Source organism: Lycium barbarum, chromosome 1 (assembly GCF_019175385.1).
Source record: "Lycium barbarum isolate Lr01 chromosome 1, ASM1917538v2, whole genome shotgun sequence".
In the NCBI taxonomy this organism is placed as follows: Eukaryota; Viridiplantae; Streptophyta; class Magnoliopsida; order Solanales; family Solanaceae; genus Lycium; species Lycium barbarum.
In genome coordinates, this window is record NC_083337.1 from 20,380,039 (window position 1) to 20,394,946 (window position 14,908).

At 36.2% G+C, this 14,908-nt stretch overlaps 1 protein-coding gene and 1 long non-coding RNA gene across 2 annotated transcripts; both read right to left on the reverse strand.

Annotated features, from left to right (window-relative positions):
- Window positions 1–5,298: 5,298 nt before the first annotated feature.
- LOC132633603 (uncharacterized) lies at window positions 5,299–9,882 on the reverse strand. Its single transcript, XM_060350165.1, has 2 exons — window positions 9,644–9,882; window positions 5,299–6,865 (listed from the first exon to the last, which is right to left on the reverse strand). Exon 2 carries the CDS (start codon window positions 6,750–6,752, stop codon window positions 5,730–5,732), a length of 1,023 nt encoding a protein of 340 aa, XP_060206148.1. The 5' UTR covers window positions 6,753–6,865; window positions 9,644–9,882; the 3' UTR covers window positions 5,299–5,729.
- Window positions 9,883–10,601: 719 nt separating this feature from the next.
- LOC132633706 (uncharacterized) lies at window positions 10,602–11,692 on the reverse strand. Its single transcript, XR_009579772.1, has 3 exons — window positions 11,403–11,692; window positions 11,209–11,243; window positions 10,602–11,055 (listed from the first exon to the last, which is right to left on the reverse strand). It is a non-coding gene; the product is annotated as an uncharacterized LOC132633706 (long non-coding RNA).
- Window positions 11,693–14,908: the final 3,216 nt, after the last annotated feature.

Sequence of the window (14,908 nt, forward strand, 5' to 3'; positions counted from 1 at the left end):
TAGGGTTTAGTTATTCTTCATTCTTCATTCATAATTAATGGTTGCAAACATTGATTAAAGCCATAAACCCTAAATTTATTTGGAAAAATAATTAGGGTTGGTAAGAATAATTAACAAGAACTCAAAGCTTTAAACTTTGTTTAATAAATTCACTTAGGAATAAGAGGAATTTACTTAGCATGATTAATCGTTCTTCATAATCACTTTCTTATATTTGGGAAAGTCATAGAAAGATATAATCTTTATTTATTGGGAAATAGTAGAGATTCACATAGAGATTAAGTGCATTTATATAATGATCCATTACAAGTATATCAAGATCAATACCCATGATCATACACTCTATCTAACGGGGACACAACCTTAGTTTCTTTTACCATAAATAGTCACCAAAGCAATAATTTAGCAACTAGTCATAGAAAACCCAACTTTTACACAAATTATCGGATTAAGACATTAGACCTAGAACTTAGCACCTACGACTTTAGTAACCTTTTCACACCATAGTCCCTGTGGGATTCGACCCCAACCTCGTTGGGTTACTATATTTGACAACGTCCGCGTTATACAATTAATAGGTGTAATTTGAGCGTATCAGTTATCAATGAAGGGTGTAATGAGATTTGGAAAAAAGGGGAAGCTAGTCCCCGGTACATTGGGCCTTATGAGATTGTGCGCAAAGTAGGCAAAGTGGCCTATGAGTTAGATCTACCTCCTGATTTAGAGTCAGTTCACCCAGTTTTCCATGTCTTGATACTTCGAAAATATGTTGGAGATCCTACTAGGATCGTGCCAGTAAATGATGTTCAAGTGACAGAAAAGTTGACTTATGAAGAGGTACCCATTGACATACTAGATAGACATGTACGGAGACTTAGGAACAAAGAGGTGGTCTCACTTAAGGTTTTATGGAGAAAAAATAAACGAGAAGAAATGACATGGGAAGTGGAAGAAATTATGAGATCCAAGTACCCGCATTTATTTCAGCCCCTAGAAGAAATCCAAGACGAGACATCAAGATCATAAGGTGTGTATGTTTTCTTTCTTCTTATGCATTTGGGTCGTGTGTGGCCAAATTCTATTGCTATTATGTTATGGCCCTGTGAGGCATTGTTATTATGGGTTGTTGTGATAGGATGGTATTGCCATATTACAGGGAAAACTCTGGCGAAATTTTATAGAATCCTTGAGAATTTAACATTCGAAGATGAATGTTCTTAAGGGGGGAGAAATGTTACACCTCGGATAATTTTTTACGTTGATGTACAGCAAATAGACTAGAGAAAAGCACTAGTATACGGTATTTCAATAAGTAAGGAATGAAATTTTATGCCCCTAATTAATATTTCAAAGACATTCGAGATAGGGGAAGAAAGTTTGCCAAGAGAAGGTAAGGCATACGATAGATATCGAAAAGGAATTACGAGTAACAAGTTAACGAGGATTTAATAATGCTTTGGAGAAGAGTTATAACTCCCCTTAGATTTTTAATAAGGTGATAAACAATTTCTAAGAAGGTTCCATAAGGATTGGAGATCAAACAAGTCGACGAGAACGAACTTCGGAAAACTGGGCATTATACGGCCAAACATACTGGCCGTATAAAACATACGGACCGTATGTTGGACCGTATAATCAGCCCAAAATAGCACCCTTCTCTGGACCAAATCTACGGCCAGACATACGGTCAGTATAAATTATACGGACCGTATGTTGGTCCGTAGAAACTGGTCGGGACAGATTTCTATTATTAATAAGGGATCAAGTTTCATTTTATTTCATTTCTCTTTCACACCCCTTCTCTCTAAAACATCTCTCTACATTTCTCCTACAAGAATTCAAGAGATATTAGTGATCAACAACATCAAACTAAGTGAATCAAGTGTAAGAAACCCATTAAAGTTCATCCAAGGCAAGGAATCCAAGTGAAGGTGAAACTAGGGTTTTGCTCAAGTGAGGTGCTTTCACCCAAGGTTCATCCATACACCATCTAAGGCAAGATTTATGGTATTTCCATGTTGTTTCAGGTATTTGAAAGTTGAAACACTTGGATTCTAGAAGGATATAGAAAAATGGGTCATGAATGTGGGAATAGTATCATTGTGAGTAATAGCTTGAATTGAGTCATGATTCTTGATGTGTTGTGATACGGTTATGTTATAAATTATGTTAAGAACATGGGATAGGCATTGTATATGAATGAACGTAGTCGTGTGTTATAACCATGGATATGGATGATTGGAAGTGAATTAAGAAATATAGATAATGTGGATGAATGAAGACTATTGTTATGATATTGTGAATGTATTATTGACGTTTGGGAGTTGATTGACGATATGGAGGAATGTCGTATAAATAAAGGAGATGCTGTCTGATTTTTTCTAGCTTTAGTCATGTATGCTAGCTATCGATTTTCTAATGATAGTATAACTCTAATAAAGGTAGAAACGTGAGCGTTGAAGGAGAACGTGCAAGTGATAAAATAGTTGAACGGGAAGGTATATAAGGCTAACCCTTCTTTCATAAGGCATGGTTCTTTGGCCAAATATCTATTCGTCTATGAGCCTATGAGGCTCTCCAAATGATTCTATGTTCAAAAAAGCTACAAAGCTTATAATTCTTGATATGTATTACGATTGTACCAAATTCCCCATATGACGAATAATCCTATAAGGATAGATGTAATGAACGACGATAATGATGACAATGATGGTAGTGATAATGCTAAAGATGCCTATGAGCTTATATGTATGTGTGCATATGTATGACTATTATGAAACCCCGAGCTTATATGGCCAGGTAGAATATATAGATGTATATATATATATATATATATATATATATATATATATATATATATATATATATATATATATATATATATATATATATATATATATATATATGTGACGATGTGTGTGCACCACTGCAGTTGGGTACGGATAACACTGAGCCTTGGTAGGGTCAGGTATGTGTAACACTGAGCCTTTGTTGGCCAGGTATGTATGAACACCGAGCTTAACCATGGTCGGGTACGTGAAACACCGAACCTTTGTAGTCGAGTATGCTATGTAAATGATATGTATATGATATTGATATGTATATGATATAGATATGAGTATGAATACAGACATGATACAATTATGAATAAGAATATGTATATGAATCCGAATATGGAGACGAATGTAAAAGAGTACGGATATTAATACGGATACGGATACGGATGTATGTACACAATCACGCACTAGAAATGGAAAGTCCCTATGAAACGCAAGTAAGTGCTTATGGCGATGATATGTAAAGAGGCGCCCGGGAGGGCTAGCACCGGGTGCTCGTCGCGGCCCTCCGGGTCGGTCGTGACATTTACTTGGGTTGGTAGTACGCCCATCAAGGGCAGGAATTATGATTGTTTGATTTATCGCATGGTTGTATTGCATTGTATGATCTAGGCGGAAATATAGATAGCAGTCAAGGCTGAGTATGGGCATTGTGTTATTGGGCCTTGTGGTCGTTGAGTTTAGTATGTCAAATACATATATGTATATGATTTGGATCCGCATCTGATCTTTCTTTCGGAGCGGAGGTTTGGGCTCGGGTCCGAGGAGTATTCCGGAACGAGTGGTATATGACACCATGGGTCACCTGCAGGTCATGGCTACTGAGCAAAGACATCAGGTAGCATGTGTGTACATTTTGTTTAGGCCCTTGCATCACATTTGCATTACTCTACATCTCATAATTCTATGATTAATATGCGTGTACTACTGTCGTTAATATTGCTTATTCATTCCATGTTTATAGTTGAGAGTCTGGGAGGAGCGGGGGTTATGCAAGACAAGGGTAGTGTTGGATGTCCGATAGTGATTTATTTTCCTAGATACATTGTATTATGGTAAGTAATTTCAGTAAGTAAGCCTATTTAACAAAAAGGGTAAAAGTTATAGTACACGATGAGCGGGGAGATGAGAGCTGCTAGGTTGGATGAAAGGAAGGGAATGGTTGTGATTTAGTAATATACCTTATATCTTGGAGATAAAAGAAGTGAACTTCGATAGCGAAAAGGTAAGGAGCGATACTGTAATAGCTTTCATTTAGAATCTGAAGTTTCTTTGACTTATCTGCTTATCTTGTTGACTTTACATTATATTGCATGAACTAATCTTAGTCGACCTATGATGCTTACCAGTACGTGTGGTGTACTGATACTACTCTTGTTACACCCTTTCTGGGTATAGATGTGTTGCAGGTCTTAGTTGAAGTTTCGCTGTGTGAATTTATTGGACATTCTCCTATAGCTTCACCTATCTCACTCCCGGCGGAGGCTGTGTCATTTATTTTGTCTTCTTGTATTTTAGGAGCTCTTATACCACTCTAGACTATATCCCGGGGATTTCTTTCAAATTTTTATTTTATTTTGAACGAGTCTGTAAGAAGTGTTTATTTTAAATTCAGTAAAATTCTAATGACGGTTGTTGTATGCTTTTAAGGGTAGGGTGTATTTGGTAAGGGTTCTCCTACTAGGTTGTTATATGGTAAGTGCCTGCACGACCCTTGGGTTGGGTCGTGACAGTTGGTATCAGAGCCTAGGTTACCGGTCTCACAAGTACAAGAGCAAATGTCCAGTAGAGTCTTGTGGAATGGTACGATGACGTCCGTACCTATCTGCAAAAGGCTATAGGACATCTAGAAGTTTCTCTTCATTCATTCTATAATGCCACCCTAGTACGCCATCTCTTAGATGGATCCAATTGGTATTTGGATGAGTCCAATTGGTATCTTGGAGGGCTAATTGGTATCTGTCGATTCCAATTGGTATCTCTTTATTTCGACTCAAGGAAGACCTTCTATAAGTAGGTGCATAATTGATTATGTGACCATGTGAAAGTTCTGTAGTGATGTTAGTGTGTTAGACTGGGTGCTTATTCTGGGACCATTAGCGAAGTTAATATTGCATTCATACTCATAGGTGGAAACCATGTTTTACGCGCTAATCTTTTTAGTAAACCCCTACGCGATCTGAGCTGGAATACCGGAAAAACAAAAACATCCAGTCACTGGCACTGTAGCACCGCTGTAGCGGTATGGGGACCGCTACAGCGGGATGGCTATAGCTGGCCTCGAACCGATATAGCGGGCCTAGAATTTCTGCCAGGGCCGCTATAGCGGTGTACTTACCGCCATAGTGGTACCACTGCAGCGGTCGATTGACCGTCACACCGGTACCAACTGACCAGTAGCCTCCTCCTTTCTTCCCTGTTCTGACAAGTTGTGTAGCCATCAACAAAACAAGAATAAATCGATTTCCAAGACAGATACATTCATAGAAACATTCGCCCAGCGAGGGCAATTGTCTTACGAGCGCCCTTAAACCGAGGCACCCGCACCAAAACAACAAAAACAAGGATTATCCAAACATGCCAAGACAAGCAAAAAGCAAGCAAATTGTCTAAACATCAAATCCCTACAAGGGCAAGTGCTAATCAAAGTTGATAAAAGGGGGAGGGGAAAGGATCTCTAAGCCACTTCTCGGCTAGCCCATCGCCACCATCCTCCGAGTCACTAGAGTCCTCGCTGCCAAGTCCGGACTCGCTAAGAAAGGAGAAATGGGAGGCATCTCTGATAGTCACCTTCGGAACTTGGGCCTTCAAAAGACTCTTGATGCCCTTCCACATCTTCACGAACAACTTGTCCCTAGCTCGGCTCCTTTTCTTCTCTTTGTTCAAGTCATCCTAAAGATCCACGTAGGCTTGAGCCAAAGATCCATAGGCTCCCTGCAAAGCATCCACAGCCTCTCCCATCTTGGTTTGGGTCTCCATGTAAACCTTCATCTGCTCAGCAGTAAAATAGCCAGTACCCGTAGCGCTGCTAGACGACCCGGCCTCTATGGAAGGTCGTGCAAACCCCATCATGGCCGCCCTTACCATAGCCATATCAGCCTTCATGCGGTCCAGAGTACCCAGGGTCTGTGACTGACTCCCGTCCTGTGGCCCACCGCTGTCCTCGCTGTCATCCGAGCCAGTCCTCTTTCTTTTTCCCCTGCCCTGTGATCCCTTGACCTTCAAAGGGTCAAAAGCGACATCGCACTCCACATAGCGGTCCCCATGTTCCGTGGGCACCCCAGCATTACGATAGAGATTGGTAATCAGGCAGGGAAACATCAAGCTCGGGCCATCCTTGGCTATAAAACCCCGCCACTCCTCGATCACCTGCATACCTACAGTCACGGGCACACCATCTATGATGCAATCCACCATAAGGGCCCGCGGGTAAGTGACATCAGTAGTATTGCTCGAAAGGCGAACCCGCCGGGCAACGAAGTTTAACCACCTTCGGGCCTTAGGAGTAAAGTGTCTGCTCTCTATAGCCAAACGTGAGACAGCCCAAGTAGTCTTATTCCTCTTTGATTCTCGTACTAACATCCTCACCAACCACGGCCCGTTACCTTTAACGTCCTTGGCCCGAAGTTTATCCTGTGGAGGATTGGTCAGCCCATGAACAGAATTAATGGCCTCAGCACCTACCCTTATGTTAACCTCTCGAATGGTAATCTGCGGCTCCGAAACAATCCAATCCACAGTAGGGAGCATAGCATAGAACTCTCGGACCCAGTTACAATTGATATTCCCGAGCTCCTCGACTAACTGACCCCAACCAATGCGATGTAGAGTTTGGTAGAATTTCGGGGCCAGCTCTTCAACTCGATCCATAATGAAAGCCCGTTCATGAAGCATGCCCCTGGTCTGCTGTTCCATGTAACGCCTCTTACAAGCATGGTTAGGGAACTTGGGGGGGGCGGCGGATGCCTGTGGTCCTTGTTGTTGTTATTATTGTTGTTGGTCTGCCATAGTAAAGTAAGAAAGTTAGCCTGAAAAAGTGAAAAGCAGAGTTAGAATAGTGTGGTGAAAAGAATTAACGGTGATAGGCCATGCATGAAATAGGAGAAAAACGCGAAAATCCAAATCTTCCTGAAGCAGCTCCTCCGTAGCGGTGGTAGGACCGCTATGGCGAAGCTGCTATAGCGGTATAATGGCCGCTCCAGCAGCCAAGGCGTCGCCATAGCGGTGCTCGATCGCTGTAGCGGGCACGCTATAGCGAGTAGGTCACCGCCATAGCGGCCACCTCCAACCCTGATGGATCGCTCCCAGCGACGGTCTCACCGCTATAACGGTATCGCTGTAGCGATGGAAGGACCGCCACAGCGGTCCACCTTCTCCAGTCCAAAAAACTCCTACCCCAACCCTGTTCCAAGCCCAAAATTTTCACCATGGTTTCCCCGTTTTTGTCAAGACTCAAGTAGTATGATAGCATGTATGAGTTTTATAACTTGTTCTACCCTATTTCAACTATCACAGTTACCAAAATTTTGAACAACAACACAAAAACGTGCACCATAGCAAGACGCCCACCCCCAAAATGAAAACTAACCCCCTGTTCAGAAAATCTGTAGTATAAAATGTTGATAAGACTTTATGAACATGAATTAACCCTCCATGATCCAAGGAACTACCCTCCCCAAGAACCAAAAACCCCTCTTTTCTAGAAAACTAAAATATTTCCTAATCTAGCAAGTTAAGCATTGGATTTCTGAATAAAAGGCCATATACAAGTTATAGGTTAGCAAAGGAGAGCGCATACCTTGAAATGGGGGGAGATCTGCAAGCCTGGCAAGAGAAAAATGAAAATTTTGATATAGAAGAAACCTTTGCTTTTAGGATTTTGTGTAAGAATTTTGGTAAATGGTAAGGGGTAGGGTGGTTATAAGGGAGTGGGAAGGGAGATGAGGGGTTGAGAAAATGTATAAGTGGGGAATATTTACGTAGGTAGTGGATAGGTTTTCAGTTATGGGGGAATGATGGAAGTGGGAGGGTTCACCCCCTTTTTAATTTTTGATTCTGCTCGATGACCACTGCGGGAGACACTTGGACCACTGCAGCGGTACCGCTATAGCGGTCGGCTGGACGCTATAGCGGTGGCAGTGGGAAATTTTCGTTCTTGCTTTGTTTTGTTTATCGTTCATTCTATCCCCATAAAAATGGCTCGAGACCCTGTTTCTCATGATATATGACCCAGGATAGTAACCCTTACTTCACCCCACCCCGTTCAGGGACGAACGGTAGTTTAATTGGTATTTTGTGTAACGACCCGTCCGATCGTTATTTAATATTTCTCGAATCCATGCCCAATCTAGGTCAAGGATTGTAAATAATAAGCCTCGTGATATGTTTTAAGGGTTGAGAGTGGGAAAAATTAATTTCGGAAAGGATTGGAAATTATGGGCTAGGGAAGCGAAGCGGACTGCTATAGCGACCTAGCGACCGCCGCAGCGGTCCACGCGAAACAGCAGCCCGAATTTGGCTACTTAGTCTATTTTTCTCTCCTTTTTCAACAAAAGACTCTCAAGGGCTACTCCTAGGGTTCCTTATGAAAGAAAAACCATTGACCTCAAGAAAAAGAAACCCTTCTAATTTCCTTCCCACCTTTCCCTACGAATATTATCGCTTATGGATTCGGATGAAGGCTAAGAAGACGAGCAATTCATGGAGAATCAAATATCTGTTCGTCAAAAAGGTAGGTTATGGTTTACTTTATTTAGACTTTGATTAGTGAATTGTATAGACATTTAGAGTTGACGGGAGAATGCATGTTTAGGTCTTCGGACATGGAGTTTGGCTGAACGGACTTGTTACAGCTTCATCTATCTCACTCCCGGTGGAGGCTGTGTCATTTATTTTGTCTTCTTGTAATTTAGGAGCTCTTGTACCTGTATAGACTAGATTCCGGGGATTTTTTTTGGATTTTTATTTTATTTGGAGCGAGTCTGTAAAAAGTGTTTATTTTAAATTCGGTAAAATTCTAATGATGGTTGTTGTATGCTTTTAAGGGTTGGGTGTATTTGATAAGGGTTCACCTACTAGGTTGTAATATGGTAGGTTCCCGCACGACCAGTGTGTTGGGTCATGACATAGATTCAATTTATACTTAAGTATTTATTTGATTTAAATAAGAGAACACACCAGAAATTACATCTAAATCAACTTATTTGAGCTAAACATTTATAGTTAAGAAGATCCTGATAAAAGACTTTGCTTCACAAAGGAGGGCAGTTCACGACTAATTAGCAAAAAAAGTATGTGATTTCTAACTATAAACACAAGCACACACTACAAGTAGTCTATTCATGTTCATCTAAACCAACCTATAAATTGTCTTATCTGCTTTAAACAACACCTGGGACTGAGTAGGGGAAGATGAGTTGAACTTCACTACCTTTGTTCTATTTAAAATTATAATTAACAAACTAATGTGACTTCAAGAAAGAACAGAAAGGAAAAGCAGATTTTTCAAAGAACCTCAACCACACCCTTTCACCGTAAACATGGGAACATCAGAATCACATGAAAAAACAAACCAATAGGAAGATCAAACAGCCTATTTCCTAATGTATTTCAACATATCATTCACACTAATTCTACTGTGTTTGCCTCAAGTAAAACCCAAAATTAAGCACACAATCAAATAAGCCAATCTTTAACAATACGAAACAACATTAACAGGCATCAAACCATCAAAGCAGTCTAACTAATGTAAATACACCTAGACTGGCAAAACTCTAAATAACAAAATAAAATGAATAAGGAGTTACCTTTTGTGTGCGCAGCCAAGAAAAGAATGAATTTGGGAGCTTTTGTGCTTTCAAACCTCAACAACTCAGCCACACAAAAAATAAAAATGAAGTACGAAAAATATTTTAACCGAAAAAACCCAACTATTTCAGTCAAGGTTTTAAAAATTCTTTTACTAAGAAGCTTTTTGAAAAATCGAAATTTTCCAACTTCTTCACTTTCAATTTTCCTCTATTTCCTCTCTACTATTTTTCCTTCTTTTTTCCCACCTCCTCTTTTTTGTGAGAGTGGGGTTCTATTTATAGAACCCCAAAAGTTCAACCAAACCAACAACAACGATGTGGGATGAAACATCTTCCAAACCAAATACTCAATAAATAAAAAAACCAACGACCCAGATCTAATGATTTAGCAACACATGCGGTCAGATCGACCCAAGCGGTCAGATCTGACGCACACTACAACACAAGGCATATATTGCTACAAAATATGTTGTAGCTAAATATGAAATCTTCCGTGGCTAAACACTTTAGCCACAATTTTTTTTTCCGTAGCATTCGTAGCAAAATGTAGCGTTAACTACGAACTTTACATGGTTTGTGGCTAAGGACTTATACTTATTGCTACAAAAAAAAAATCTGTTGTAGCTACTATGGCAGAAAATTCTTGCCACGAAAAATATACTTATAGCACGTAATTTTATTCTTTTGCCTCAACGAACAAAATTTGTAGCTATCTTCATATTGTAGCCACAAGCTGTTGTATCGTAGCAAAATATTTAATTCTGCTATGCAAGCACAAATTTTATGGCTATTTCTATAGCTTAGTCTCGTGGCAATAATACTCATGTTTAGTCACGAATTAACAAATTCATAGCTATGAATTAAAGTATTTGCCACAAATATTTTCTTATGTAGCTAAGAATCCAAACCTTTAGCCATGAAATAAATAGCTTTATAGCTAAGAAGAACTTTCATTTGCTACGGAAAGTGAAAATCCATAGCCATGTTCTTGATACGTGGCAATTATAGGAGTATATATGTCTAGCTACGAATTCAAAAACTCATAGCTAAACTTCCATACTTTTTTGTCACGGGGGATAAATTGTAGCAAAAGATTTTCTTAATTTGCTATGGAAATAAAAATGTGTGTCCATGTTCTCATTTGCGTGGCAATTATATTTATGTTTAGCTACGAATTAAAAAATTTCATAGCTACCAATTGAAAATTTTACCACAATTATTGTTAGCAGAATATGCTTAGTTACGTAATAAATGCAATATATTAGAAAAAAAGACTTAATAAAGGTTCAACTATATTATTTAAAATAGTGAAACGTCAGTCTATTCAAACATATCGATATATTTACCAGAAAAAAGAACGATTATTCATGTCCTCGTCGATTTTGATGCTTTCATCACTCATCCAAAAGCTGCAACAACAATTGAAAAAACAAAAAAGATAATGCTACAATAAAGTATTTTCGTTCAAAAAAATTAAAATTTATTTGTTAATATGAATATTTTTCTAGAGAAATCACATATATACTAGATTAATAATAAGAAAATGTAAATAAATTACTTACAGTTAGATTTGCGTCATTTGATTGTTGACCTTGAGCTGCAAGCATAATTCGAATTATAAAATAATTCTAAGATGCATAAAATTATACAAAAAATAAACATACAATTCAAGAACAAAAGTTAATACTTTGAGTTGACAAAATTGTGCATTGGACAAGAAGTAAAAAAACAAAATATACAAGAACGAGAATAGTACCTCTTCCTGATCCGCAACTCCATGCCCTTGGCTAAACAAAAAATCTGTCCACGTTTCCTAACCCATGTGGGTCACAAAAGATGGAACAAGTTTTTGGGTACAAATATTCATAGGCGTATTCAATTCTGAATCATAAAAGAGATTAGTTGAAGTTGAGGCTAAAAGGCCTAGTTGTGGAGTCAAAGAAATTTGAAGATTGGTGACGGCACCTTTCTTTTGAGTGCTTAGTTTTGTAGGGTTTTGGCTCTTTAATAGGAAAAGAAAGCTTTGATTTTAGGCATAAAATAATTAGAGGGAAATAATTTGGAGGAAACTCTTTTTGTCTTTGTTTTTGTGTTGTTAATTTAGTGTTCTTTTTAAAGTTAGGCACAAATTTATTTATTTATTTATTATCATTATTAATTTCATAATTTAGAGGGAAACTGTTATGAATTCATCATGTTTCCCTCCTAAATCTTAATAATTAGAACAATAAAAAGAAGTTAGCTAAAAAAATTCTTAATAAAAATACATTGTAATTTGATGTAAAGTAATTAAATTTATCCGTTTTAGTTTATAATTTATTAATCATTGAACATTGTTTGGAGTTAACACTTATTAATTTGATATAATTACTTAATCATTGGTTACATCTAACCATTATTTATTCAAATCATACTTTACAAGTAGGATTTATTCTAATCAAACGGTAAACACCTATAATTTCACTAAAATATATTGTTCCGATAGAATAGGTTCGAGTTAAATAACAATTCTCGAAGCACTTGATCAAGATGGATCTTGGTTTAGATTAGTAAAGATGATTTTTTTTTAATTCGATATTAATAATTAATCAAATTTAATAGATATAACCTCCTATTTATTTAAATTATTTTTTAAACTTACAATTAAGAGCTTGTAAAATTGAATCGAATAGAAAGATGAACACCTCTGACTACACTAGCTCGATAAAGGTATCATTCGATAGAAGAGGTCCGAGTCACCGGGCATATACTATTTCTTTCTCATGTTGTGTGATTTTATCATAAAATTTCCTCTTTAATTTACTTTGTGCACTAATTCTATGAATTTGTCTTCAATTTAGCTACTGATTTAATCGAATATTTGATTTTAGCTAAAATCATTTACAGCCCCAACTTTGCTTTAAAAATTAAACAACTCCTCAATTTTGAACAATAGACATTCTCCCTCCTTATTCAATACATTTTACTCTTGACATTTTCACTTGTATAAATAGATAAGAGTTTGATTATTATTAATAAAATTATCTTTTTATTCTGCTCATTTATTTCATTATAAAACGTTACTAACTTATATACTCAATCTATATTTCCCACTTTTTGTTTTGGTCTGAAAATAATATTTATTTTTCTCATAGAAAATTTGATAAATTGATTAAAAAAACCATTTTTTTTAAAGAAGTAAAAAAAAAGAAGATAAAAGTTGATAATGTAAGGGTAAAATAGGCATTTAGAAAGGTCAATCGGGGTGGGAGCGGAGGGGGAGGGGGGGGGGGGGGGAGGTGGAGTTTGATTTTTAAAGCAAAGTTGGGTGACGTAATTTTTACTAAGTTCGTTAATATTATAAGTAGAATAATGCTGGAAAATCTAATGTTATTTTTTATAATTATTATTTTGGTATTATATGCAATAGGCGTGTGTATGTATGTTTATACATATATACATATTTCAATTCTTTCTTTTCTCCATTGTCTATATAGATAGACGAATTTTGGTTGTCAATAATGAAAGACGAATTTTGGTTGTCAATAATGAAATATTTTCTAAACTATAACTTGAAATTTATTTACAACATAAATAGATAATTTTTTAGAAATTTATTATTAAATATATTCCTATTTTTATATTACCTACATTAAATATGTTTGTAAAGTTGTTATTACTTATTATTTTCTCTTGTATAAATAGATAAGAGTTTGATTGTTATTAATAAAATTATCTTTTTATTCTGCTCATTTATTTCATTATAAAACGTCACTAACTTATATACTCAATCAATATTTCTCAGTTTTTTGTTTTTTGTATGAAAATAATATTTATTTTTCTCATAGAAAATTTGATACATAGATTAAAAAAACCAGTTTTTTAATGAAGTAAAAAAAAAAGATAAAGGTTGATAATGTAAGGGTAAAACAGGCATTTAGAAAGATCAATTAGGAGTGTATTGTGTGTGTGGGGGGGGGGGGGGGATGTCTATTGTTCAAAGTTGAGGGGCATTTAGAAAGATCAATTAGGAGTGTATTGTGTGTGTGTGTGTGTGTGGGGGGGGGGGGGGGGGGGAGATGTCTATTGTTCAAAGTTGAGGGGGATTTTGCTTTTTAAAACAAAGTTGGGTAACGTAATTTTTACTAAGCTCATTAATATTATAAGTAGAATAATCCCGGAAAATCTAATGTTATTTTGGTATTACATGCAGTAGGCATGTATATATGCATGTTTCAATTATTTCTTTTCTCTATTGTCTATATAGATAGACGAATTTTGGTTATCAATAATGAAATATTTTCTAAGTTATAACTTGAAGTTTATTTACAACATAAATAGGCAATTTTTTAGAATTTTATTATAAAATATATTCCTATTTTTATATTACCTGCATTAAATATATTTGCATTTTCACTTGAATAAATAGATAAGAGTTGGATTATTATTAATAAAATTATCTTTTTATTCTGCTCATTTATTTCATTATAAAACGTCTCTAAATTATATATTCAATTAATATTTCTCACTTTTCTTTTTTGGTCTGAAAATAATATTTATTTTTCTCATAGAAAATTTGATACATAGATTAAAAAAACCAGTTAAGAAGTAAAAAAAAAGATAAAGGTTAATAATACAAGGGTAAAATAGGCATTTAGAAAGTTCAATTAGGAGTCGGGGGAGAGGAATGTCTACTATTCAAAGTTGAGGGAGTTTGATTTTTAAAGCAAAGTTGGGTGACGCAAATGATTTTTCACCCTCTAATTTTATGATATCATGTAAGAACTTGTTTATGCTAGCAATTATACCTATCAAAACGTAGAAAACTCTCCACATATACATACATATTTCTATAACTATTCATCTAGCTATTCAAAATTGTTACAATTAATTTGTTATGATTGTATTAATACTGTGGTTACTTCAATTGCATAAAAAAAAATACTTAATATAGCTAAAAGATTATCATTGCAGCAACAAATTTGAATTCGTGGTAAAAAATAATAATTAGCTATGAATTTTAGCATAATAATAAATCTGTGGCTATATCATTTCACTATGAAAATAATTATAGCTATTAAGTCAATTATTGTCACAACCTTTTAGTACTCAAAGCAAACATATTTATTTAGTTATAATATTTTATTTTAAATAATTTTTCGTGAATAAAAGGTCACTATTGCTATAGTAAGTTTAACTTGTGACAAAAGTTAATAATTAGCTACGAAATTTTGTTACAGCTCCATAAAGGTATTGTTCGATAGAAGAGGTCCTAATCATGGA

Coding starts and splice junctions, on each gene's coding strand:
- LOC132633603 (XM_060350165.1), bottom strand. CDS start 6,752: ATGGAACAGCAGACCAGGGGCATGCTTCATGAACGGGCTTTCATTATG.